Here is a 27378-nt window from a genome sequence, read left to right on the forward strand (position 1 = left end):
CATCCGCCATCCGCCTTCCACCGGGCCTGGGACCGGAAACGGGTGGGGGAGGGGCGTGGCTGGGGGCAGCTGGGGGGGCAGTGGAGGAACTGACCCCCTTTAGAGGGACAGAGCTCCCATGGGGGAGGGAAGGCCAGGCAGGAAGTCTCCAGGGTGTCTCGATGTCCCCCTTCTTGCTTCAAATCCCAACACTCACTCCCACATGCCAGGGGTCAGAAATGGGAGGAAGGGAGAGAGGGAAGGAGGGAGGGAGGGGTCCTAGCTCAGGGTCCTAGAGAGGAATGTCACCTAGATGTCAGAGGGCAAGACTGGAGGATGTGCACATGCGGGGTTAAGCCCAAACTGTCCCCAGGAGACTCCTCCTCTAGCCAGGGGCTTTGGGGCAGGAAGTCCCAGCCAAAGTGGAGGAAGGGAGATAGTATTGTCAAGATGTAGCCCCAAGGGAGAGATTATGGGGGGGCTGAGGCTGAGAAGAGGGGAGGCCTCTGTCAGGCCAGGCCCCGCCCTCAGGTGAGCCCAAGAGTTCCGAGCAGGTCCCAGGGAAGACATTAAAAAAAAAAATCCTGGGTCCCCCACACCCACAGGATTAAATTCCTGAGAAGAGAGCTAGAAGAAGCTAGTAAGCCTGGGTCCCTGAGGGAGAAGGCTTTGACCTTGACGCTATCCAGTACCCCCTCCTCCAATCCCACGGCTTGGGGAAGGGGGTGACACCCGGCGACATCGAGCCGAGGGGGAGGGGCCGCGATGTGGGGGAAGCAGCTGGCCACAGTGCTCACTCGGGGGCCCGCCCCCCACACCAGCTGTCTCGACAGGTGAGTCAGGAAGACAAAGGCCCCCCCTCCCCCAGCTGCCGCGCCCCCTCCCTCCCGGGCCACCAGGTTGGGGGGGGGGGACCAGAACCGTCCTCTGGCCCGGGGGTCCAGGAGCCGCCCTGGGCCTGGAGTGCTCCAGGGCCCTAGGACCTAGCCTGAGTGCCTAAGGGGAGCAGAGTCCCATCCAGCCCCTCTAGGTCCCGCAGGCCAGATTCCCAAGACCCCCTCCACAAGAGAACCTCCGTGTTCACCAACAGGGACATCAAGAAGTACCCCCAAAGTTATGGAGCGCGGTTCCACTCTGGGACTCTCCTCCAGTGCCCCAGACGAAAGGGTCCGAAGACCGCAACCCGAGACTCAGAGTTTCAGGGCTCGGGTTCTCCAGCCAGCCTACCACCTGGTTTTGAGTTTGGGGGCGGTTAACTCCGAGCCCGCTTATACTAGATCATCCTTGCGAGGGTCTGCCTAACTACGAACTCGGAGGTGCTCCCCCCACAAAAGTCTTCAAATTCTGAGTCCCAAGAGCGCCCCTAAACCTGAAAGCCATCAAGACAACCTCAGCCGGCACCGCCCCAAGCCTTTAGGGACTAGTGTGGAGAAACGGGGTGTCGATATTTAGAGATCGTTCCAGGAGGCATCGGCCCAGATCTGGGACACCCAAAGCTCTGTGTCCCCTAAATCCAGCCCCGAATGAGCTGGGGAGGGGGAGGGGGGACAAAGGCGGGGCGGCGGAGCCGGCTCCCGGCTGGGACCCGGCTGGAGGGTTCGGGGCTCACCTCATGGCTGCGCGGAGGGCGGGCGGCGCGCCCACGGGGAGTGCTCCCGGGGCGCCCCTGATTGGAAGTGCAGGGGTGCGGGGCTGACTCCAGGTTCTGTTCAGTCTCTCTCGGGGTCCCGCCCCATAGAGTCCAGCTTCCTGGGGAGAACGTGGACCGGGCCGGGGCGGGTCCTCAGGCGCCTCCTCCCTCCGGTGTGCAGGGATCCCCTGCGATGGAAAGCGGGGTGCAGCGTCCGAACCTCGCCGGCGCACCCCCTCGGCCGGCAGCACCTACGCGGTTACTCTTACTACTGTACTCTCTTTGCTACATTTCGTTCCAAAATTCCACTCCCCACACCCACAATGCCCTGCGCCTTAAAGGGGCCGTGGACGCCTCCAGGCGGGGGATGGAGAGCGTTTAAAAGGCAACGCGGAACCTTGGGCTTCCGCAATTGCACTCCTTTCCCCAGTCTTGTGGCGTGGGGGTGCACCCTGGGCCTCACTCCCCAGTTGGAGGGGGAAGCTCGATGGAAGAGAAGGGGCCTTTCTTTGATCTCTAGCTGTCTCCACTATCGAATTCTTTAGTAGAGATCTGGGGGTGCAGCTTCTCCACTCCAACTCGCTCCGTGGACTTCTCAGTTTTTTGGGAGGGTTGCGGGGGTCCCCCTGGTTAAGCAAGGGACCTCATCAATTTTCACCTTTAAGTAACACTTCCGCACTTCCCCTGTTCCCCAGATCTCGCTTCTCAGGCCGAACCCCACCCCTCGCCGCCCCCCACCCTCCGGGGGAAGGTGTGGAGGAAGTGAGCGAGGGGGCGCGGCGGGCCGCTGACTCACCGCCGCCGGGTCGCGGCTGGGGTGGGGGCGGGGGTGAAGGTGGGGGGTAGACCAGGAGCGAAGGGTTGGTGGTGGGACCCCGATCTGCTCCCCACGCGTGCCCAGCTACGGCTTAGTTTTGCCCACGGAGGATAGTAGGATCGTCCTAACGATCCAGTAGGCTCAGAGGTCCGGAGACCCTCCCTAGATCCCCTTCCCCGCCAACACGTCGGGGCTGAGTCGAGTCCCGCCACCCTCCAAGGCTTCCGCAGTGGGACCCAAAGGCCCCGCCCAGAGTTACATCATCGTGCGGACACGCCCCTCCCGTAGAGCTCTACCTGGCCGGATGAAAGGCGGTAACTCTAAGAAAACGGCCTTTCTTGATTTACAGATAGAGAAACTGAGGCACAGAGACAGGGAATGAGTTTAGCTTATTTGGGTATCTCCCCCTCCCCGAAAACTCACAGAGAGTCAGTCCACGTGGCCTTTGGCCAGTCCATTTCCTGGATGCTCTGCCGGCTCCCTGTTGGCCTTCACTTGCAAGAACCTCATCCTTCAGGCCAAAACTCTTTTTTGTTTGTTTTTTGCTTTTGTTTGTTTGGTTTTTTTTTTTTTCGAGACAGGGTTTCTCTGTATAGCTCTGGCTGTCCTGGAACTCACTGTAGACCAGGCTGGCCTCGAACTCAGAAATCCGCCTGCCTCTGCCTCCCAAGTGCTGGGATTAAAGGCGTGCGCCACCACTGCCCTGCTCAGGCCAAAACTCTTAATTCTGCTCTGAAAAATCTAGTACACCAGTTGTCCTGCCTCAAACCAGAAGGCTGAGGCAAGAGGATCACGAATTTGAGGCCAACCTAGGCTACAGGGTGACTTCAATGTCATCTGAGGTTATATATGTAACAAAACAAACGGCCTGTGGAGATGGAGCAGCAGTTTAAAAAAAACAAACCAAACTTGCTACTTTTGCAGAGGACCCAAGTTCAATTCCCAACACTCACAGGGCTAATAGTTGTCTGTAATTATAGGGTTACGTTCATATGTTCATGCCCACCACCTCCACACACATATGTAATTTAAAATAATACAAGTAAATCTTTTTAAAATTGAAACCACAAATGGGCCAGATGTGGTAGCACAACATCTTTAACCCTAGCATTCAGAAGGCAGTCATAAAAGTAGATCTCAGTGAATTAGAGGCCAGCCTTCACTATGTATAATGAGTTCCAGGTCAGCCAACCTGGCCTACATAGTGAAATAAATCCACGTCAGCCAGGGCCACACAGTGGAACCCTGTCTGAAAAACAAACAGTAAAAACAGCAAAACAAAACCTTGGGTAATCTACCTCCACACGTGCATCCATCTAAGACAGTGGTTCTCAACCTTTCTAATGCCCCGACCCTTTAATACAATTCCTGGTGTTGTGGTAACCCCCACCCCAACCATAAAACAATTTTCATTACCACTTCATAACTGTAATGTTGCTACTGTTATGAATCGTGATGTAAATATCTGTGATTTCGGGCTGGCGAGATGGCTCACCAGGTAAGAGCACTGACTGCTCTTCTGAAGGTCCTGAGTTCAAATCCCAGCAACCACACGGTGGCTCACAACCATCCATAATGAGATCTGACGCCCTCTTCTGGTGTGTCTGAAGACAGCTACAGACATTACACCCGTAATAGCTACAGCTATTATGCCCGGAGCAAGTGGGGCCTCCCAGCAACCACACACATGATGGCTCACGTCCATCTGTATATCTACAGTGTACTCGTACGCATAAAAAAAAAAAAAAAATCTGTGGTTTCTGATGGTTTCAAGTGACCGCTGTGGAACGGTCCTCTGATCCCCTGAGAAGTCACAGGTTGGAAACCTCTGGCCTAGGCTATAATTCTCCGAGCCCCAAGGCTCTGGGTGCACTGGAACAAGCTCAGATTTTTATTTTCTGGCAAGGCCAAGCTAGAACAACAGTTATCCAACTAAAGGAGAACCGAGAACCACACTTTGGGTGAGCTTCACCTCCATGTTTTTCCTCTGTTTGCCCATCTGTGAATTGGGAAGAGTGAAGCTCCATACTGCCTTCACTAAAGCAAGAGCTAGCAATTTTTTCTATAAAAGTCTCATTTAACAGGGCTGGATAGATGGCTTCAGACTGTGATGTGCTTGTTCTATGATCATTAGGACTGGGGATGGGGTTCCCAGTACCCATATAAAAACACATCTCTTAACATAGCCAGCACCGGAGGCAGCGGGACATGGCAGATTGCTGCGCTTCACTGGCTATCTGAGTCACTGAGCTCCAGGTTTGCTGAGATCCTGTCTCTAAAAATAAGGCAAACAACAATGAAGGGAAATGTTCCTGAAGCCCACATCTAGCTTCCACCATATATTTGTGCACACAGGGGCACCTGTACGCCTGTGCACATAAACATGTACACACACATAGAAAGTCCCAGTGGGGGCTGGAGAGATGGCTCAGCGGTTAAGAACACTAATTGATCTTCCAGAGGTCCTGAGTTCAATTCCTAGCAACCACATGGTGGCTTACAACCATTCGTAGTGGGATCTGATGCCCTCTTCTGGTGTGTCTGAAGACATTGACAGTGTACTCATAAACATAAAATAAATAAACAAATTTTTGTGAGTTCCAGGACAGCCAAGGCTATACAGAAAAACACTGTCTCGAAAAACCAAAAAAAAAAAGAAAGAAAGAAAGAAAGAAAGAAAGAAAGAAAAAGAAAAGAAAAAAAAGCCAGGCAGTGATGGTGCACGCCTTTAATCCCAGCACTTGGGAGGCAGAGGTAGGTGGAAAATACTTTAAGCATAGTAAACATAAGCCTGGCCATTTGTATTTCTGTATGTGTATGTGTTTGTGTGCACATACATTTGCACGGGGCTTGCACACTAGGTGAGAGTGCTCCACTCAGATACATACTCAGCCCAATGAGCAAAGAATCTCTCTCTCTCTCTCTCTCTCTCTCTCTCTCTCCCTCCCTCCCTCTCTCTCTCTTTCTCTCTCTCCCTCCCTCCCTCCCTCTCTCTCTCTCTCTCTCTCTCAGTTTCTGTGTAGCCCTGGATGTCCTAGAACTTGCATGATAGACAAGGCTGGCCTCAAACTCATAGAAATCCTCCTGCCTCTGCCCCCAATTCCAACCCTAAGTGCTGGGATTAAAGGCACTCGCTTACCACTTCCTGGCACATCTTTTTCCTTACAACACTTTTAAAATACAAAAGCAGGACCACAGAGGTGTCTCAGCGGGTAAAGACACTTGCTCCAGAGCCTAAGGATATGAGTCCAATTCCTTGGACCAACATGGTGGAAGGACAGAATCGGCTCCCGAAAGTTGTCCTCTGATCCCCACCATGTGGGTCCCAGATCATCAATCAGACTCAGTTTGTCAGTTTTGGGGGCACCTGCTGAGCCATCTACTCAGTCCAAGATTTTGAAGAAAAAAAAAAAATCAATGTCAAGTGAATCTCCTTGCTCATTTTCTTCCCCCTTTTCTCTCCTGTATTTTTTCCTATGACATTATTATTTATTACTCCCCTTGTTTGTCATCTCCTCAAACATGGCTGTCATCTGCACCGGGCCTCCCTGATCTCAGTGGGCTGGGTTTGCTCACAGCCATGAAGAGGGCCTGATAATGGGGCAGTGGCTCCCTGCACATTTGTTGACCAGGGAATGTGCAAATCGGCTCTTTTGTTTTGTTTTGTTTTGTTTTGTTTTGTCTCTACATAGCCCTGGCTGTGCTGGAACTTATGTAGACTAGGGTGGCCTTGAAATCACAGAGATCTACCTGCCTCTGCATCCTGAGTCTGGTATCAAAGGCATGGGCCACCATGCCCAGGACAGCTAATCTCTAATTTAACCGATAAATGGAGTGAGCATACAGGCGTGAGTGTTGGTGCATGTGCCAGGACACTTGTGGAGGCCAGAGGGTGTCAGATCCCTTGCAGCTGGGATTCCAGGCATTTGCAGGATGTCTGCTTGCATGGATTTGAACTCAGATCCTTATGATTGTACAGCAAGCACTCTTAACCGGTGAGCCTCTCCAGCCCTGATTTTTTTTTTTTTTTTTGGCGGGGGTGGGGTGGGGGGCTGTTCAAATCTTGATCATTGATCATCTCTTTTTCAATCCCAGATGTGTTGGACTCACAAGCTAGTGCCTTAATATCTGGGGCAACAAACCACTTTTTATGGAAAAACGTACTTATGGACCCAGATGAAGTGGCGCATGCCTGTGATCTCGGCACATGAGAGGTAGAGGCAGGAGGGTTTCCATTTCAATACCTCCCTGAGCTCCATGATTAGAACAAAAATTAAAGGGGCTCAGGAGAGAGATGGCTCAGCATTTAAGAGAACTTATTACTCTTGCACAGGAATTTGGTTTGGTTCCTAGCATCTGGGAAGAAGTTCACAACTCTCGTTTAGTTCAGTATAAAGGAGTCTGATGCCCTCTTCTGGCCTGTGCAGGTACCTGGCACACATGCAATGCATGTGGATAAATACAAAACATTCACATACGTATAAATAAATAAATAGGAAGCACAGAGGGGAAACAAAGAAAGAAAGAAAAGAAGAAAAGAAACCCCGGCCCACCAATATGACCCAGCAGGTAATGGAGCTTGCTGCCAATCCTGAGGACCAGAGTTCAATCCCTACAACAATCTCCTGAACGTTGTCCTCCAGCTTTCACATGTAAGCCACAGCATATGCTTTACACACACATATACACTCAAGAGCAACAACAACAACAACAACAACAAAGACGGAATGCATTTGGAGTTACTTTATTAAATAAAATTTCATAATCACATCTATCACTACCTCCTTGTAGCATAGGTTAAAAAAAAAAAACAGAAAAAGGCTGTTACATGCTGATCACTTAAGATCTGTTTGGCTTTAAATATTAGGGAGAGAAAAAAGGGGGAGTTGGTTGGGTTTTCTGCTGTTGGGAGATGGTGGAATTCCCCCTCATGAGACTGGTGAAGGAGGAGCAGAAGAGGAAATGAAGAGTCTAGGTTCCTCCTCAACTGGCCTTCCTTCCCCTGACTCTCCTGGTAGGGAAGCACAGATTTCCCCCTAGGACAGCAGCTGTCAGGCCTGAGTTCAAGGCTTGAGTGAATGCCGATGGCTTCTGCCCCATCTCACCTCTTCTGAAACACAAAACATCAGGGAGAGAGAAGCAACCCACTTCAGCCTTCTGAAAACTTCCCTTCTGTTTTCTTTATTTTATTTTTGGTTCTTATTTTTTATTTTTAAAGATTTATTTATTGTATGTGTGTGAGTGCACTGTTGCTGTCTTCAGGCATAATGGAAGAGAGCTTCAGATTCTACTTCGGAAGGGCAGTCAGGGCTCTTGACCACTGAGCCATTCCTCCAGTCCCCCGGTTTTTCTTTCTTTTTAAATTTAATTAAAAATTATTAAGTGTATAGGTGTTTTGCTTGCGTGTATGTATACGTACACTACATGTGTGCAGAGACCAGATGAGGATGGTAGATCCCCTGGAACTAGAGTTATCAGCCCTATGGATTCTGGGAAGTAAACATGACTCCTCTACACAAGCAACAGATGCTCTTAACCACTGAGCCATCTCTCCGACACCATCCCCTTATTTTCTTCCTTCCTTCCTTCCTTTCTTCCTCTCTCTCTTCCTTTTTGTTTTTGTTTTTGTTGTTTTTAAACAGAGTCACATGCAGTCCAGAGAGTAGCCTTCAACCGCCTTACCTGAGTTGCTCACGGCAGAGCTCTGGAATTGCAGAGACAAAGCAGGCAAGCAAGGTTGTTGTAGGGTAGGGTGCCTTACCTCTTGACATCCCCCTGGGGTCTGATGCAGTTTAGAGTAAGCTTCAGCAATGACAGCGGCCCTAGAGAGCAAAGGGAAGCCTTCAGGAGATCTGGTCCTGTCGCCACCCTGCCTCACCCTACCTCGTCCCTGCTCACTTGCTGTGTAGCCCTCCTCCAGGAGGCAAGCCGGGGATGTCCTCTGAGGCCAGGGTCCTGAAAACCGTGTTTAGGCATGGAGGTTCCTGAGCAGAGGCATACAGCTCTGAGGAGGAGGAGGTGAGCAGAGATCCCACACTAGCCAACCACCCCTCCCATTGATCGTTGACCTGCTCACCAGCAACCCTGTGGCTCAGGGCTTCATCTAAAGCCATCTCCTTGCTGATTGCCTCCTCACAAGGCCTGGGGGCCCCAGGGAAGCAGACCACCATGCAGGTCATGTTATCCAGACTTCCCTGGATAAAGTGAAGGAAAAAAGACCCTGGTGGGAGGGGTAAACACTCCATCCTAGGATTCCATGCCTTTGAGGGCACGGCTTGTCAGCAATCCTGGGGTTGGGAGTCTCCCTCGCCAAGCCCATCTGATCCAAGCTCTCTCCCACTTGGACCCATCTCTCGGGACCATGCCCTTTTGCCGATCCTAGCCACCAAGCTGCATTAACGAAAATAGACACAGCCCAGCAATATGGCTCGTGGGCAAAGACGCTTGCCTGACTCCAAGCTTGACAACCTGAGTTAGATCCCTAGGACTCATTGATGGAAGGAGAGAATTGATTACCATAAGATGTCCTCTGAGCTACACATACATAATGTAAACACACACACACTACATTAAAACGTAATACAATTTAAATAAGATAGACAGCCAAATATTTTTAAATTGTTCCTATTTTAGGACTCTTTCTGTTTCAGACACACTCCAGGACTAGCCTGAAATCCTAGCACAAATCCCATTCCTCCAGGCCATGCTCCTCCCACTTACCTATCTGCCAGTTCTAGTCTCCATCATGGTAGAAAGCATCCTTCTTGCTCTGCCCAAGAAGTGCCCAAGTTACTCACACCCTCTAGCTCAGCCCCACTCTTTATAAAGGAAGCCCCTCCTTCCCAAATGCAGTAGCCCCAGGACCTTGCACAAACATGTGTCCAACAGCTGCGCACAGAGTAGCTCCAGGTCCAGGCCCAAACGCAGGCGCGACGACACTAGCCCCGCCAGATCAGCACCAGAGAGAGCATCCCACACTCCATCAGAAGCCAGGAGAACAAACTCGTCCTCATCCTGGCGTGCCAGCGCAGCCACCTCAGGCTCAGCAGACACGAGCTGCAGCTCAGGAGGCCTCCCCGGTGCCTGCTTGTAGGCGAAGTCACCTAGGGCTCGGGACACGGCCAGGGAGCCTTCCACGCGCCGGCGACGGACTGTGCCACCGGCGTCGTGGATGCGCTCGCGTTCCCGAGGCCGGTGGGGACGGTGGTCCTCGGTGCAGAAGGCCACCGAGCCCGAGCGGCTCAGTAGCGCACGCGAGTCCCCGCAGTGCGCCAGGTAGAGGAATCGCGGAGACACGAGCAGAACCACAGCCGTCGAGCCACCGGGGTCGCCGCGAGGCCAGAGCGCGCTCAGCTGCGAGTCTGCTTGGAGGAAGGCGCTACGAAGAGCCTGGCGCACGCCGTCCGGCTCCCGAGGCGCAGGACCTAGTTCCCCCAGCACGTGACCTGGGAGGTGGCTCGCTCCGAATCGTGCGGCCCGCGCTCCTCCATGGCCATCCAGGACAGCGAAAAACGCCCATCCTGATGGGAGCCCGGGCAAAGCCAGCCGAGCGCAGTGCGCGTCCTCCATGCGTGCGCGCCAGCCCTGCACCGCACTCGCCCCGAAGCGCAGGCCGGATGCAGCCGCCGCACCCCCGTGTAGCCTCTGCCAGCACCGGGGCGCAGCCAGGAGACTCCCAGACGAGCCAGGGACGCTGCACTCCTCCACCTCTTGCTCCGCCACCTCCTGAGCTCGAGTGGTCCTTCCTAGTCGCTCCAGCAAGCGGGTAAAGGCCGCCATCCTCTGGCCGGGAGATCAGCAAGGTTCCCTCACTGTTCCGGCCTCCCCTAATCTCTTTTCTGTGAGACTTTAAACCAAGTAAATCTCTTTCCTATCCCTTGACCTGGCCTGAAGTCGGGTCACTAAGAGGTATATTCTTGGGTTTTTTCTTTCTCCACACTTTCTGGGTCAGGCGCCGGTTGAGCTTGGGGAATAAAAGCAAGTTATTTGCAATCCTTTTTACAGGTATAACACATTATTTAAAAGTTTATTACACTCATTTAATGTATGTGGAGATCGGAGGGCAATTTGTGAGAGTCAGTTCTCCTATTCTACCTTGTGTGTCCTGGGGCTCCAACTCAGATCCTCGGGTTTGGCAGCAATTGCCTTTACCCACAGAGCTAGCTCTATCATAGGCCACACACACATACTATTTTACATGGATAATAATAATGTTGTTGTTGTTGTTATCCGTTTTTGAGACAGGCTCTCACTGTGTAGCCTTGGCTGGCTTGGAAATCTCTATATAAACCAGGCTCTCAAACCCAGAGATCTGCCTATCCACCATAGCTGGCCTTTTTTCTTGTAGTTAATTTTTAGGTTCATTTATTTTATGTGTATAGGTGTTTCACCTTCATGTATATGTGCTGTAAGTGTGCTTGGTGTCCTTGGAGGTCTGAAAGGGGTGTCAGATCTCCTGGGACTTGAGTTGCAAAACAGTTGTGAGCTGCCCTGTAGGTGCTGGAAATTGAGCCAGAGTTCTCTGTAAGAACGGGTGCTTTTAACCACCGAGCTAACTCTCGACCCCCACGCCTGGCTTCCATGTGACCAACTTAGAAAAGAAGAAACTGAATTACAGAAAAAGGAAACTATGTGGCAGAGACTTGAACTCTAGAGCCCATGTCTTCAACTAAAGGATCTCCTTGTGACCATAGATTGCCTACATGAAAGCTCTACCATGTGCGTGGGCCAAGCGTCACCTCCCAAGCCCTTTTGTTTGGTTTTGGTTTGTTTGAGACAGATCCTCATGTAGCCCAGGCTGGACTTAAACACTATTGTAGCTGAGGCTGGCCTTGAACTCCTTGATCTTCCTGCTTCTGCTTTCTGTGTGCTTTCTAGTCAAACCTCCAAGGCAGACACGGTATTACAAGCCTGTAATCCTAGCACTTGGGAGGAGGAGGAAAGACGATCAGTAGTTCAAAGCCATTTTGGGCTGCACAAGGCTCTGTCTTAAAATACAAAACAAAGCAACAACAGAAACCAACCTAACTATAATAACAATAGCTTAAAAACCAAAGCTGTCCTATCTCCTGCTCACGGTCATTTTACCAACCTCACCCGCCTCTCACCTCCTTCCTGTTCTCTCCAGACCACATCTGTAGCTTGAACCCCATCTATTACATCATTCTATGCTGTTGCCTCAACCCCACCCGTGTCTAAGCTCCTCTTCGAGCCTTAAAAGTTCTGAGTGCTTTGGATCGGGCAAGGAGGCTTGGTGGAGTAAAAGGCCTTTGCCTAATGACCTGACTTCAATCCCCAAAACACACATGGTAGAAAGAGGGAATCCGGGGACCTGGTGCTGGCCACAACTGCCCAGAAGAGGTGTTGACAGCATGGCAGAGTCGGAATAGAACAGGAGGTTTGTCTAACTTGTCTCTAGCATATCCCTCTGGGGCCTAGAACAGTATTTGTCTAACCACACACACTCAGTAGATGATTATTGGAAGGATGAATGAATGGAAACTTTCCAAGACTCCTACTCTGAAGATTGAGAATAAGCTTCCTGGGTATGGACGTGTGACTGGAGCAGAGTGACCTGCTTACATGCTCCACAGGATACCCACCCCCACACACACAAATTAATAATTGTAAAAATAAGTGTTAGGGCTGGAGAGATGGTTCAATTCCCAGCAACCACATGGTGACCCACAACCATCTACAATGAGGTCTGGTGCCCTCTTCTGCCATGCAGGCAGAACACTGTACATAGTAAATTAAATAAATAAATAAATCTTTAAATAAAATAAGTTTTGAGGACTGGATAGATGGCTCAGTGGTTAAGAGCACTGACTGCTCTTACAGAGGTTCAGAGTTCAATTCCCAGCAACCACCTGGTGGCTCACAACCATCTGAAATAGGATCTGATGCCCTCTTCTGGTGTGACTGAAGACAGCTACAGTGTACTCATAAACGTAAAATAAGCAAGTAAACCTTTTTAAAAAAAAAAAGAAGTTTTAAGTTTGAGTACTTTTCCCCACCCCCTTTTCCCACGCCATCTTCAAGTCTAGCCTCAGACTCTCCCCAGACACCCTCTCTCCATGCCATCCCTAAATCTGCCCCAACACCCTGACATCTGAGTATGCATATTCTGGGCACTCTCTCCGGCTCGGCACTCCTCTCAAGCCCCGCCCCACTCCTCTAAAGGCTGCGCTCTCCGAAACCCAGACCCCGCCCATTAGAAGGAGATCCCTCCCTCCATGCCCTCAAGCCCCACCTTCAGTTCTAGGCCCCGCCCCGGACCCAGCGCTGCAGTGCCTGCTCCTCCGCGGCCCCGCCCTCCCGCGCCGAGCCGAGCAGAGGGCGGCGGCGGTGGCGGCGGTGGCGGCGGCGGCGGCTGCTGGAGCTGCCCGGGAGGATGGCGGCGGCGTCGTGGACGCGGCGGAGATGAGCGCCCGTGGCCCCAGGCCCAGGGCGGCGCGGCCGGAGTGGGCGGGGGTCCCGATGCAGGCCCGAGGGGGGCCATGGGGCAGGTCCTGCCGGTCTTCGCCCACTGCAGTGAGTATGGGGAGGCTCCGGCCTAGTGTGGGGCACAGAAAACCGCGTGGGATCCTCCTAGGGTCTCCATCTTCCGCGCGCGGGCTCGAGGGAGAGCGGAGAAGCGGGGAAGGAGACAAAGGAATCCTTCCCCTCCCCCCGCGCTTTGGAGGCAACTGGGGCATCCTGACCCGGAGGACCCGGTGCAATGGGGTGGAGGTGGGGGGGGGGTCACCGAGATCGCGGGTTGGGGGAGCGCGCAGGGCTCTGGATTGGGTCGCCCCGCCCAGTGTGAGAAGGAGCAAACGCGTGGGGGAGCTGTCCCCGGCCCTGGTGCTGGCCTCAGCTGACCAGGATGAGTTGAGTCAGGATGGAATAGAAGGATCTGATTCCCCTCAGCACCCATTTTTCCATCTCACCCTCATGATCTGCCCAAAAGGCACTCCTAATATCACCCTGGATGTCTGACCCCTGTCCTCAGAAAACAGCTATCCCTGGGTTGGTTCCAAGTCTACTGAGTCTTTAGCGGGCTTTTCCACTCAATAGTAACCCTGCAGAAGATCACACTCCTCTTCAGTCCTCTGGTTGCCCAGGTGACGAAATGAGATGGGGGTACGGGGTAGGGTTACCATTTTCAAAGATCGTCGAAGCTCTCTTGTGTGCAGAGCCCCTAAGCTAGCTCGAGGGGCTGGCTTCTTGGTTCCAAGCCCCTCGAGTCATCTTGCTCCACTCTGAGCCATCGGCTCTGGCAGTCGGTGTTTACCCGTGCGTCCCACACAGGGTAGTTCTGACAGCTGGGGATGCCGATGCTTGCAGATCTAGCCACTTGCACGTCTTTGGTATCCAGATGCCCAAGTTCTGAGAATGTGCGATTTGGACATTTTTAGTTTCATTCCCCTCCTTCCAGCGTCGAAAGATCTCGTCTTCAGCTAAAATCACCAGGGGGAGACCCTGCAGGCCTGTCCCCAGCCAGACCTACCTCTTTCGTCCTCATCTATAATCTGCCCCCTTCCACTCACACCTTCACACCCCTCTGCTCCTGGTCTAATCATAGTGCCTACCCCAGGAACTTTGCACTGACCTTCCTCTCTGTCTGGAAGGTGGAACCCAAGGCATCTGAGGTCTGATAACATCAGAAAAGCCTTCGAGACTACTTTGTGTCAAGAGGAACTTCATCTCCGTTACCTTGTTGGACTCAATGGGTTTTTTTGTTTTTTGTTTTTGTTTGTTTTGTTTTATGAGATAGGGTTTCTCTGTGTAGCCCTGGTTGTCCTGGAACTCACTCTGTAGACCAGGCTGGCCTCGAACTCAGAAATCCAGCTGCCTCTGCCTCTCGAGTGCTGGGATTAAAGGCGTGCGCCACCACCACCCGACTTGACTCGATGTTTTGTGGACTCTTCGACAGAGTATAACTTTATGGAGTCAGGAGTTTTGTCTCATTTGTTCATAACGTAGCCCTCTGGGACCTAGAACAGTGCCTACCACATAACATGTGCTCAGTGAGTGAGTGAATGAATGAATGAATGAACTGAAACTTCCCAAGGCTTCTACTTGGAAGACTTTGAGATAACACTTCCTGAATTCCACGTTGGGCTGGGATTATATGTACTGTTTATGTAGCAATCTGAAGTTAAACTTGAGATTCTGATTCTTCTGCCTCCACCGATCTCTCATGCTGGGGATCAAACCTGGGGCTTTGTGTGTTGTGAGAACCCACATCCTTGAAACTGGTTCAGAACTTCTAAGAACTTCTAAGACCCCTCTGCTTCTATATTCCTCCCATCCTCCTTTTCCTCTCCTGCTTCTTTAATTAATTAATTTTATTTGTTTTTAAGAGTAATTTATGTTATGTATTTAAGAACTCTGCATGTATGCCTGCATGCCAGAAGAGAGCATCAGATCTCAGTATAGATGGTTGTGAGCCACCATGTGTGTGCTGGGAATTGAGCTCCGGACCTCTGGAAGAGCAACAAGTGCTCTTAGCCACTGAGCCATCTCTCCATTTTTATTTTATATGTGTATGATGGTTTGTCTGTGCTCCACATGCATGCAGTGCCCACTGAGACCAGAAGAGGGCGCCTGCTCCCCGACAGTGGTTCTCAGCTTTCCTAATGCTGCGATCCTTTAATATAGTTCTTCATGTTGTGGTGATCCCCAACTGTAAATTATTCTCATTGCCACTTTATAATTGTAACTTTGCTACTGTTATGAGTTATACTGTAAATATCTGATGTTCATATTGTCTTAGGGGACCCTTGTGAAAGGGTCCTTAGACCTCCTCCAAAGAGGTTGAGACTCAGAGGTTGAGAACTGCTATCTCAAAACTAGGGCTCCAGGTGGTTGTGAGCCACCCTGTGGGTGCTAGGAATCGAACCCGGGTTCTCTGCAAGAGCATCCACCTCTCCAGCTTCTCTCTTCTTTTCCTTTTTTCCCTTCCTCCCCCTCCTCCTCCCCTTTCTCCTCTCAACTGTGTTTGTATGGACTGACTGCCTCCAGAGCTCCCTGCAAGCTTGTTAAGTGATCCACTCCCAAACATCCCAGCCCTCTTTTTGCTTTTTATTTTGAAACAATCTTCCTATTGCCCAAGCAGGCCTTGAACTTGTGGCACTCCTATTTCAATCTCCAGTAGTTGGGAGTACACATCTGTATCATCAGGCCTGCAGCTCTGAGCTTCTGGTATTTATGTCCTTACTGTTTTACACTCGATACAGAAAGCAAAATGTCCTACCATTCAAATAGCTTAAGATTTCTTAAAATTCCAACTATCCAGGCCTCCAGCACTGGTGCATTTCTATCATTAAAAAAAATTTTTTGTTGTGCAGTGGTGGCGCAAGCCTTTAATCCCAGCACTTGGGAGGCAGAGGCAGGTGGATTTCTGAGTTTGAGGCCAGCCTGGTCTACAGAGTGAGTTCCAGGACAGCCAGGGCTACTCAGAGAAACCCTGTCTCGAGAAAAAAAAAAGAAAAAAACTTTTTTTAGGCTGGGCACTGGTACACATGCCTTTAATCCCAGCTTCAAGAGGCCGAGGCAGAGGCAGGTGGAGTTCAAGGCCAGCCTGGTCTACAAAGTAAGTTCTAGGATAGCCAAGGCTCCATAGAGAAATCCTGTCTCAAACCCCACCCCCCTCAACCAGAAAAAGAATTTTTTTGTGTGCTTACGTGTGTGTGTGTGTGTGTGTGTGTGTGTGTGTATGTGAGTGAGTAAGTATGTCTAAGCCCAAGTATGTCTAAGCCCGTGTGCACACTGCATGGGCCCTCTAAAGTTGTCAGAGGTCAACTTTAAAGAGTCAGGTAGGCAGGATTGTCAGCATGCACCTGCACCTGCTGAGCCTCTACAGCTCATGTCTGTGAAATAGACCATCTAAGCCTCTAAATTCTAGAATCTTCATTTCTTTCCCATTGCAGAAGAAGCTCCGTCTACAGCCTCTTCTACCCCTGATTCCACGGAAGGTAAGCGGAGTGGTGTGTGTGTGTGTGTGTGTGTGTGTGTGTGTGTGTGTGTGTAAGAGAGACAGAGAGAGACAGAGAGAGACAGAGAGAGACAGAGAGAGAGACAGAGAGAGACAGAGAGGGAGAGAGGGAGAGAGAGAGGGAGAGAGGTTTCACGACTGGATGGTTTGGAGAGGCTGAGAACTGTTCTCCCACTGCAGGAGGGAATGACGACTCAGATTTTCGGGAGCTGCACACAGCCCGGGAATTCTCGGAGGACGACGAGGAGGAGACCACATCACAGGACTGGGGCACCCCCAGGGAGCTGACCTTTTCCTACATTGCCTTTGACAACGTGGTGGGCTCTGGGGGCCGTAGGGACTCAGTTGTTCGTCGTCCCCGGCCCCAGGGACGTTCAGTCTCAGAACCTCGGGACCCACCTCAACAGCCCGGCCTGGGTGACAGCTTGGAAAGCATCCCTAGCCTGAGCCAGTCCCCAGAGCCTGGGCGCCGCGGTGACCCTGACACCGTGCCTCCAGCTGAGCGCCCGCTGGAGGAACTGAGGCTGCAACTGGACCAGCTTGGCTGGGTTGTCCGGAGTGCGGGATCTGGTGAGGATTCAGCCACCAGCAGCTCCACCCCGCTGGAAAATGAAGAGCCTGATGGATTGGAGGCCAGCGAGGCTGGAGAAGGTGAGATCTCAGAGGTGTGCGGAGGGGGTGTGGCTAACCAGGATACATCCAAGAAGAAAGCAAGCTCAGGGCGGTCTCTCTTTATGACACCAGAGACGAATCTGGAACTCCGACTTGCTCAGTCTCTACACTTGCAACTGGAGGTCCTGACTCCTCAACCTAGCCCTAGCTCCGGGACCCCCCAGGCGCATACCCCATCACCACAAAAATCTCAAGATTCGAACTCCGGTCCTGATGAGCCTCTGCTGAACAAGGAAGAAGAGCATTGGCGGCTGCTGGGGCAGGAGCCACTCACGGCCCAGTGCCTCGATAGCACAGACCAATCAGAATTCGCCTTGGAGCCGCTCCTTCTAGGTAAGCAGTTTATGAGCAAAGGACTTTGGCTACGGAGGACCATGTACAACTAGACAGAGGTGAAGAGATTTACACTTAAATGTGACAGGACCAGCTTGGCACAGGACCCAAGAACAGTGGAGAAGGGAGCCCCCAAAATTCCCTTTACCTGAGTGTGTGGTTTGAGGAGTCTCTCCAACACACATTCACACTAGTAACTATCTCTCTAGGCCTTCTTGCACTCTAGGCACAAGCTCTACCACTGATATATACATACATCTCTAATCCCATTCGGCTTTTATTTTGAAATAAGCCCAGGCTGGCCTTGAACTCCATCCACCTGCCTCAGCTTCAGTTGGTCTTATAGACCTGCAGCCCCCAGACCCTGCTTCCATTAGCTCTATATAAGTCCCTACTCGCCCACAAGATCAGGGGTCCTTGTGGAAACCAGGATCGGGTACTGTCAAAAAAAAAAGAATCCTCCTTTTTCATTCGGAGTGGTCCATCTAGAAGCTGAATATGACTATGGGACTTATAAAATGTTTTAAATTATGAGGCCTGGCATGGTGGCATACACCTTTAATGTCAATATTTGGGAAGCAGAAGCAGGCGAATATTGGTGAGTGTTAGGCCAAGCTAGTCTACACAGTAAGCTCACATATGGTGAGACCTGGTCTCAAAAAAAAAATTTTTTTTTGTTTTTTTGTTTTTTTGTTTTTTTGAGACAGGGTTTTTCTGTGTAGCCCTGGCTGTCCTGGAACTCAGTCTGTAGACCAGGCTGGCCTCAAACTCAGAAATCCACCTGTCTCTGCCTCCCAAGTGCTGGGATTAAAGGCGTGTGCCACCACCGCCCGGCTTTAATTAATTTTTTTAATATTTAGATTTATTTATTTTATTTTAGGGGTATAAATGTTTTGCCTGTGTGTGTGCGAGTGCACTGTGTGCATACTTGGTGCCTGTGGGGGTGAGAAGAGGGAGTCACATCCCCTGTAACTGGAGCTAGAATGGCTGTGACCTTTGGTGTGGTGCTGCAAACTGAACCCAGGTTGCCTTCTCCTTCTCCTTCTTCTCCTCCTCCTCCTCTTCTTCCTCTTCCTCCTCTTCTTCCTCCTCTTCCTCCTCCTCTTCCTCCTCCTTCTTCTTTTTTCCAAAACAGTTTCTCTGTGTAGCCCTGGCTGTCCTGGAATTCTCTCTGTAGACCAGGCTGGCTTTGACTCAGAGCTCCACCTGCCTCTCTCTGTCTCTGGAGTGCTGGGACTAAAGATGTGGGCAACTACCCATATCACCCGACTTGAAACCAGGTCTGCAAGAACACTGAGCCATGTCTCTGGCGTCTCAAAGGACTTTTGAGAGTCCATCCTCACCTTGTAAAGTCAGAGTCTCTCTTTTTGCAAGGGTTGGGGTGTTTTGGGTTGAGACAGGGTCTCACTATGTCACTCTGCCTGTCCTGGAACTCACTTGTAGACTAGGCTGGTCCCAAACTAAAAAGATCCATAGGAGAGTCTCTCTTCTTTCTGTTGCTACATTGCCTACTCCAGGCCATTCTCCTTCTTGGTTCAGCCTCTCATCTCATCACAGGAGTTGTTGGGATTACAGACACTGACCACCTGCGTTCTGGAGGTTTGCACTGCAAGTATTTTTATGCAGTGACCCTGCCCTCACCCCCAGGGCCTCTACAAAAACTTTACTCTTTGGACTGAAGAGATGGATTTGCTCTTAAAAGCACTTAACCTTCTCCCAGAGGGCAGGGGTCCTGTGCCCAACTACAGCTCTAGGGATCTGACGCCCTCTTCTGGCCACCCTTGTCACCTGCACTCATGTGGGCATACTCACAAGGAGAGCCATAACATAGAAAATGAGTTTCCTCTTGCCAAGCATGGTGGTGGTGGTGCACATCTGTAGTCCCAGCACTTGGGAGGCAGAGACAGGCAGATCAGAACGTCAAGTTCAGACTTAGGACTTTAATCCTAGCACTTGGGTAGACTGAGATAGGAGGATTGGTAGTTTAAGGCTGGCCTGGACAACATGAGACACTGTGGATTTTGTTAGTTAGTAAATTAGTTAGTTAGTTAGTTAGTTAGTTAGTTAATTTCATGACAGGGTTTCTTTGGGTAGACCAGGCTGGTCTCAAACTCCCAGATATCTGCTTGACTCTGCCTCCCACCACAGGACAAGATACTTTGTTTAAAAAAAACAAAACAAACAACAAACAAAAACACACACAAAAAAACCCAAAAACATTTACTCAAGCCAGTTGTTATTTCAATGAGTTTAAGGCAAGACTAAGTCTATAATAGTGAGTTCCAAGACAGTCAGGACTGTGTAGAGAAACTCTTGTCTCAAAACAATAATAAAAATAAAAATAAATAAACAAAATTACTTTTTGAACATTTTTGAAATTTTTATTTACAAATCTATTTATTTATTTATTGGTTTTTCAAGACAGGGTTTCTCTTTGTAACCCTGGCTGTCCTGGAACTCACTCTGTAGACCAGGCTGGCCTCAAACTCAGAAATCCACCTGCCTCTGCCTCCCAAGTGCTGGGATTAAAGGCATGCGCCACTAATTTTTTTTTTTTTTTAATGTAGGAGTGCTCTGTCTATATGTACAACTACGTGCAGATGGTAGTGAGCCAACATGTGGTTATTGGAAATTGAACTCAGCACCTCTGGAGGAGCAGCCAATGTTTTTAACCTCTGAGCCATTTCACCAGCCCACCAAAAAACATCTCTTTTTTAAAGGATAAAAAAGCAAAGCAAACAAGCAAACAAAACCTTTACTTGAGCCAGGCATGTTGAAAACCACACACATATAACCCTAGCATTCTGTAGGAAGAGACAGGTGTGAGTTCCAGCGCCTCACAGCAAGACCTTATCTCAACCCAAAACAAAACATTCCCCTAACTGTATTCTTTGGTCATTTGTAAATAGACTTGGCCTTCGTTTTAAAAGCCTGGGCCTCCAGGAACCGCAAACACTTGGTTAAAGACAGCTCCATGTCTGTTTACTAAGTCCAATTTGGGAATTGTCCCCACCTCTCTGGCCAGCCATTGGTTGGGTTGCAAAGGGGCCCTTCCCCTCTGCTCTTTCCCTCGGGTCCCTCTCAAGTGAGCAAAATCCCCAGGAGCCGGGCGTCCGCAACCGCTCTCTCGGAGCCGAGATGGGGAGTAAAGGTGGGCTTGTTTGACGGCTTGGAGCTGGGGTTCGGGAACAGAGCAAAGGGGTTCAGATTAGTTCTTTCCTCCCAGCGATCAGAGGCATTGCTTGGTTTCTTCCTGGGTGTTTGGATCTGTCAGAGAGGGATGTTGGCGCTGGGGCGGCTTATCAGGGGGCGTCTCGGGAGAAGGTTGAGGGAATATGGGGGTTCCCTGTTCAAACCAGAACTTTGGGGCCCGGGAGCAGGGAGACTCCCATCCCCCAGCCTCATGTTCTGGCTACGGAGCTGTCATTCAGGGCTGGATGTGCCAGCACAGCTGCAGGAGGTCCCCTCCCCCTCGCGTGCCTAAACTTAGCCCCGCCTCAGGCGACCCGGCCCCTCCCCCACCCACTGGTATCTGTCTGGGGAGACAGACGAGGAGGGCCCCCGCATTAGGAAAGGAGGACTGCTCTTTAGTGTTGTCTGAGAGATAAAGAGTACAGACGTGAGAGGGACAGCAGAGTGTCTGGCCAGTTGAATGGGTTTTGAGGGCAGTAAAGAAGGAAGCTAGAAGGAAAGGGAAGGATACCGAAATCAAAGTTTCTGACTCAAATGGGTCCAAAATGGGTCCCCTTCTTGGGAGGACTGTAGAGGTTTAAGTGAATAAGATGAACTGTTAAGGCCTGGAGGTTCCCCACCAGGAGCTCAGGCCCAGCTTGGGAATTGAGCTGGACATCTCTGGGAGGGGTCAGTAGTTTGTGTTTAGGATTCAGACTATCAGGACTTTAACCATACACCTAGGACTTTAAAAATGTTTTGGTAACTAGGCATGGTGGCACGCCCCTGTCATCATCCCAGCAGTTGGGAGGCAGAGGCAGGAGGATGGCTGTAAGTTCCAGGCCAGCAAGACCCTGCTGTTGTGATCATAAAAAGAGAAGGAGCTATAAGAATATGTTCTGGTGAGGTGTGGGGGAAGGGGGTGCCTTGGCGGGCCCATGCCGAGGCATCCCTTCCCCGCTGAGGGACCAGACACATGCCGATATAGTATAGAATAGAGTTTATTCAGGGCATGGGGAGGGGAGTTAAGAGGGTGGCAGAGACAGAGAAAGGCCTAGAGAAGGAGAGAGTAGAGAAGTAGGAGCCGGACATGTGGAGAGAGTGGGGAAGGGAATGGGGAGAGAGGGGGAACAAAGAGGCAAGGATGAGAAGCAGGAGTAAGAAAAAGAGGAGGGGGACAAGCGGCCCCTTTTCTAGGGCCAGGCCTGCCTGGACGCGTCCAGGTAACCATGGGGAGGAGCCAGGTATCTGTGGGGGTGGAGTTTATACAGAATGCTAACACCTGCCACAGAAAAGGAATGATAACAACGAACAAAAGTTGTTTTGCCGGGCTGTGGTGGCACACACCTTTAATCCCAGCACTTGGGAGGCAGAGGCACGCGAATTTCTGAATTTCTGAGTTCGAGGCCAGCCTGGTCTACGAGTAAGTTCCAGGGCAGCCAGGACTACAGAGGGAAACCCTGTCTTGAAAAACAAACAAACAAGTTAGTTTTCCTTGTGATCGATCTGATAAAATTTACACCGTTAAAACAATAGGGAATAGGCTCGCCCAAGTGATTTCCAACTTGGGAGTGTATTTCAGGGTACGCAGGAGTGAGATATTCACAGAAGAGAGGGTACAAAACAAAGTGAATGACTCCCTACATTGAGTTCAGAGTTGAATAAAATGAAGAATGTCACAACCACAATAGAATATTATATGGCCCTTTAAGCCCAGAGCCAGGCATGGTGGCACAGAGCTTTAATTTCAACACTCCAGAGACAAGGGCAAGTGAATCTCTGTGAGTTCAAGGCCAGCCTGTTCCACATAGAAAGTTCCAGGACAGCCAGGACTACATAGTAAGACCCTGTCTCCAATAAATAAGACTTGTCAGGGATGTAGCTCATAATAAAAGATTATAGATAGATAGAAGATAGATAGAAGATAGAAGATAGATAGATAGATAGATAGAAGATAGATAGATAGATAGATAGATAGATAGATAGATAGATAGATAGATAGAAGATGGATGGATAGATAGATAGATAGATAGAAGATAGATAGATAGATAGATAGATAGATAGATAGATAGATAGATAGATAGACACACAGAGAGACTGGTGGGTGGATGGATAAGTGGGTGGGTGGATGGGTGGATAGATGGATGTGTGGGTAGGTGAACGGACAGACAGACAGACAGATACAACTGGTCAGGGATGTAACTCATGATAGATAGATAGATAGATACATACATACATACATACATACACACATACATGCATACATACATACATACATAGATATGTAGATAGATACATAGAGAGACAGACAGACAGACAGACAAGGCTGGTCAGGGAAGTAGCTCAGTTGGTAGAGGTTTTACTTAGCATGAAGCCCTAAGTTTGATCCTCAGCACTAAGTTGTAGAGACAGGAGCATTTGACTCAAACTTAGTCTAAGAAAGAGAAAGAATGAATTAGAATAATTAGGAGTTCAAGACCAGCCAGGACTGTATAGTTTGATGTCAGTCTTAGCTTCTCAGTGAGACCTTGTCTCTAAAAAGCAGACGGAAAGGGGGCAAGCCTGGTCAGGACGGGTCCCAGCATTGCCTTCTCTCCCACAGTGGCAGATCTGTTGTACTGGAAGAACACCAGGACGTCGGGAGCCGTCTTCACGGGCCTCATGGCCTCTCTCCTCTGCCTCCTGCACTTTAGCATCGTGTCCGTGGCTGCACACCTGGCCCTGCTGGGCCTCTGTGCCACCATCTCTCTCAGGGTTTACCGCAAAGTGCTGCAGGCGGTGCACCGGGGCGACGGCACCAACCCTTTCCAGTGAGAATGCCTGGCCCTGTCCAGCCCAACAGACCGTCTGCCCATTGTGACCCTTGACCTTGGCTCACGAATTGCCCTCTCTCATCCAGTTTCATTCTAACCTTGAACCCTGCTCCCCCATAAACCCTGATCTCTCCCTTTATCCTTGATAATCCTTGATTCCCTTTCCTAATCTTAAACTTGACATCAGCCCTCTCTACAAAAATCTTCAGCCCTAACTCTGGTCTTCTACCAAATGTCCCGTTCTTGTAAAGCCATTTGCCCAAGTCTGAGCCCCATCCATGCAAAGAGCCACACCACACTCCCTTTTTTTAAAAAAAATTAATAATAATTAATTAATTAATTTATTTTGGTTTTTCAAGACAGGGTTTCTCTGTGTGGTCCTGGCTGTCCTGGAACCCCTTCTGTAGACCAGGCTGGCCTCGAACTCAGAAATCCGCCTGCCTCTGCCTCCCAAGTGCTGGGATTAACCACATTCCTTTATCCCATCAGGGCCTACCTGGACATGGACCTGACCCTGACTCGGGAGCAGACAGAACGTTTGTCCCAGCAGATTGCCTCCCACGTGGTCTCCACAGCCACACAGCTACGGCATTTCTTCCTAGTAGAAGACCTGGTGGATTCTCTCAAGGTACTCCCAAGACTGCTCCGGGACTCTCACCTCTCTCCTCTGTGCCCATGGTTGGGGTGGGGCAACAGCTTGTATGTCTTTCTGATACTGAGTCTTACCCCACAGCTGGCTCTTCTCTTCTACATCTTGACCTTTGTGGGAGCCATCTTCAACGGCTTGACTCTTGTCATCCTGGGTGAGCTGGGAAAGCTGAGGCCACGGGGGTGGGGTGAAGGGTGAATGGGAGGTTGGGAGGGGTGAGGAGGCTGGGGGGGTTGGAATATGGCTCCACATGGAGGGTAGAGAGAATCTCTTATGCACCGTGTGAAAGCATCACCTGTCAATCACCTACTTAGGCAGGAAATAGGAGGCTCGAGCTCTGAGCTGCTGGCAGGCAGGGAGGAATAGAGTCAAGGTTTGCCACAATGCTGATGTCGAGGGTCCCATGAAACTGAGAAGAGGTAACCAGCCATGCCATGTGGTATTCATAGAATAGAATAAACAGGTTAAGTAAGATAGGGGCTAGTCAGGGAACAAGCCCAAGCTTATAGCCTAGGCATTCGTTCATGAAATATTAAGTCTCAGCTGGGCGGTGGTGGCCCACGCCTTTAATCCCAGCACTTGGGAGGCAGAGGCAGGCGGATTTCTGAGTTAGAGGCCAACCTAGTTTACAGAGTGAGTTCCAGGACACCCAGGGCTATACAGAGAAACCCTGTCTTGAAAAAAACCAAACAAACAAAAAAACAAAGCAAAAAACAAAAATAAGTCTCAGAGTCATTATTTTGGGAATTTGGGCTGGGTAGAAAAGCCCTCAATGAAGCTGTCCCTCTGCCAGGAGAACCTGACACCCGCCCTCCCCCATCTCTCTCTCTGTGTCTGTAGGAGTGGTTGCTTTGTTCACCGTCCCCCTTCTGTACAGACAACATCAGGTGAGTACGTCAAGTGCTCCATTGTCAACATGGAAACCAAAAATGGATGGTGTGACTGCCTCCCTTCTACAGCCAGGGCCCTACAGACATTATGTCCCAGGCAGACTCAGGAGCTCTGCAGACACCCAGCACTCAGAGAGTGGGGCAGGAAGATGGTATGAGTCTAGACCAGCTGTGTAGACTCTACCAGTGAGGAGCTGGCGCATGGCTCAAGGAAGGGAGGTAAAACATTTCTCATGCAAAAGCCCGTGGAAGGCCTTGAGCTCAGTGCCAGTGCGGCCAAAAAAGTAAGGTGGATTAAAGTTCATATTAAACTACTATTAATATATCACTCCCAACTCAGAGCACTGCCCAAGCTGCTCACCCTCAGTTCTGAGATGTGTGTGTGTAGCATCAACAATTTGAGAACCAGGAGGCTGAGGCAGGAGGATCGTTGTGTGTTCAAGGCCAGCTAGGGCTATATAGCAAAGCCCTGTCTAAAAAAACTAAAAGCCAGGCTGAGATTGTAGCTCAATTAACAGAGTCCTTGCCTAGCATTCATGAAGAACCAGGTTTAATCTCTCTCTTTTTTTTTTTTTTTTTTTTGGCTTTTCGAGACAGGGTTTCTCTGTATAGCCCTGGCTGTCCTGGAACTCACTCTGTAGACCAGGCTGGCCTCAAACTCAGAAATCCGCCTGCCTCTGCCTCCCAAGTGCTGGGATTAAAGGCCTGCACCACCGCCGCCCAGCTAGGTTTAATCTCTTAGTAGTACATAAAACCAGATGTGATGGTGCACTCATGTAATCCCAGCATTTGGGAGCTAGAAACAGAATGTTCGAGCCCCCCCTTAGGCTGCATTGCATGCTTGAGGCCAGGTCGGACTACATGAGACCCTGTTTCAAAACAACTAAAGCAGAAAGGCCGGTTATGGTTCTCATAGTTGAAACTGTAATGCTAGTCTCTCTTCCAATTTGGTGATATAAGAGCTAAATTGCCCAGAACCCTCTTTGTCTCTTTGGTCCCCCCAGGCCCAGATTGACCAGTATGTGGGGTTGGTGACCAATCAGTTGAGCCACATCAAAGCTAAGTAAGTACTTGAGAAGATGACGGGGAGGAGAATAGAGACTGAGATATTTGCTGTTGTTTGTGGGTTTTCTTTTGTCTCCCCCAGTCCTCCAGATCCCCACTTCCTATTCTCAAATCTCCCAGGGCACATTGGTTCCATCTCAAAGCAGGTCATCAGGTGGAGGGCAGGTGCTGTCTTCTGCACCTCCTCCATCTCAAGTCACACCTCTTGGCCCCTAATTTTGCTCAGGATTCGAGCTAAGATCCCGGGGACCGGAACCCTTGCCTCAACAGCGTCAGTCTCCGGATCTAAAGCCAAAGCCGAATGAGAGAGGTGTCTTTGCCCGAGGGACGCCTGCCCACACCCCAGCAGCCCTCTTCCCTTTCATTTCCCGTGCATCCACACCCTCTACCACTCGGCCGAGCCATTTCCCAGTGGGAAGTGCCCGAGCGACTCGGACTACATTTCCTAAGAGGCTCTGCTCTAAGAGTCCAGGAAAAGGCCATGCTCCCTGGCCCCCGAGCCTGCTGGGATTTGTAGTTGAATAGTCAGGACGCTGCCCTGCACATTCGTGACCCGCCGCTGGAGGCGCCGTGAGGGGTTGGTGCCTCTGAAGCCACCAACCCCTATGCTGGGGCTTTGCATGGGGCCCAGGCGAGCCTTGAGCTTGGATTTACACTGTAATAAAGACTCCTGTGGAAAATTCACTGCATTCTGTGCTTTAAATCCCCCCCCCACTTACACCTTTCTACACTGAAAAGAATTAAAACAAACAAACAAAACAAAACAAACAAAAACATTAAAAAAAAAGTTAGTGATAACGTCATCCTTAAATCCCAGCAGAGGCAGGTGAGACTGCACAGTGAGTTTCAGGACAGCTAGGGCTATGTAGAAAGCCCTTGTCTCAAAACAACCATCAACAAAAAGAAATGATTGGGGGATGCAAGAATGATTCTCTGGTAGAAGATGTGATGGTCTGAGTTGGATCATCTGAATCCCCCATGGTAGAAAGAGAGAACCCCCACCGTCGTGTCACTTCTACATTGCATACCTGCACTACCCACATATAAGTGTCATTTAATCATTTAATTTCAAAAAATAAAGTTAGAAAATAAATTCTTGGGGCTGACCTCCAAGCTAGTCACCCAAGTTTCATCTCTGGAACCACGTGGCAAACAATCAGAAATGATTCCTTCAGGCTGTGCTTGCACATCCCTATATCTGCATTCTAAAATAAAAAAAAAAAATTTTTTTTAAAGCCTGACATGACAGAGGGAGGTGGATCTCCGTGAGTTCGAGGTCATCTATATAATCAGACCTGTCTCAAAAAAGAAAGGAAAAAAGATTTAAGATCAGTGAGAGTCCCCCAGATAAAGGCACTTGCTACGCAGACTTGGCGGT

General features: G+C 50.2%; 3 protein-coding genes across 7 annotated transcripts in view; 1 reads left to right on the plus strand and 2 right to left on the minus strand.

The window, feature by feature from the left end:
- The window catches only part of Vasp (vasodilator stimulated phosphoprotein), a 15845-nt gene extending 13488 nt beyond the window's left edge, over positions 1-2357 (minus strand). For 2 of the 3 annotated variants that reach the window (XR_004122913.1, XM_031385533.1), the window contains exon 1: positions 1589-2352. Coding sequence is in view for 2 of the 3 variants with exons in the window: in XM_031385533.1 (XP_031241393.1) it covers positions 1589-1593 (5 nt within the window). In the remaining variant the exon portion in view is untranslated. Of the gene's footprint in view, positions 1-1588 lie in introns of all 3 variants that reach the window. The other variant, XM_031385534.1, reaches the window with a different exon arrangement.
- A 4972-nt stretch (positions 2358-7329) lies between these two features.
- Positions 7330-10205, minus strand: Ppm1n (protein phosphatase, Mg2+/Mn2+ dependent 1N (putative)). 2 transcript variants are annotated; one of them, XM_031384203.1, is made up of 5 exons: positions 9291-10205; positions 8503-8620; positions 8325-8430; positions 8188-8248; positions 7330-7533 (listed from the first exon to the last, which is right to left on the minus strand). In XM_031384203.1, the coding sequence occupies exons 1-5, from the start codon at positions 10203-10205 to the stop codon at positions 7528-7530; spliced, it is 1206 nt and encodes a 401-aa protein (XP_031240063.1). In that variant the 3' UTR covers positions 7330-7527. The 2 variants fall into 2 exon arrangements, with proteins under 2 accessions (XP_031240063.1, XP_031240062.1); XM_031384202.1 differs by having other exon boundaries at positions 7330-7536.
- A 2514-nt stretch (positions 10206-12719) lies between these two features.
- Positions 12720-26684, plus strand: Rtn2 (reticulon 2). 2 transcript variants are annotated; one of them, XM_031385543.1, is made up of 11 exons: positions 12727-12959; positions 16343-16387; positions 16588-17058; positions 17152-17455; positions 20379-20563; positions 23186-23393; positions 23886-24024; positions 24130-24199; positions 24886-24932; positions 25940-25998; positions 26227-26684. In XM_031385543.1, the coding sequence occupies exons 1-11, from the start codon at positions 12926-12928 to the stop codon at positions 26303-26305; spliced, it is 1641 nt and encodes a 546-aa protein (XP_031241403.1). In that variant the 5' UTR covers positions 12727-12925; the 3' UTR covers positions 26306-26684. The 2 variants fall into 2 exon arrangements, with proteins under 2 accessions (XP_031241402.1, XP_031241403.1); XM_031385542.1 differs by lacking the exon at positions 20379-20563 and having other exon boundaries at positions 12720-12959; positions 17152-17412.
- The last annotated feature ends 694 nt before the right edge of the window (positions 26685-27378 follow it).

This window comes from Mastomys coucha, unplaced genomic scaffold (assembly GCF_008632895.1).
Source record: "Mastomys coucha isolate ucsf_1 unplaced genomic scaffold, UCSF_Mcou_1 pScaffold21, whole genome shotgun sequence".
Classification (NCBI taxonomy): domain Eukaryota; kingdom Metazoa; phylum Chordata; class Mammalia; order Rodentia; family Muridae; genus Mastomys; species Mastomys coucha.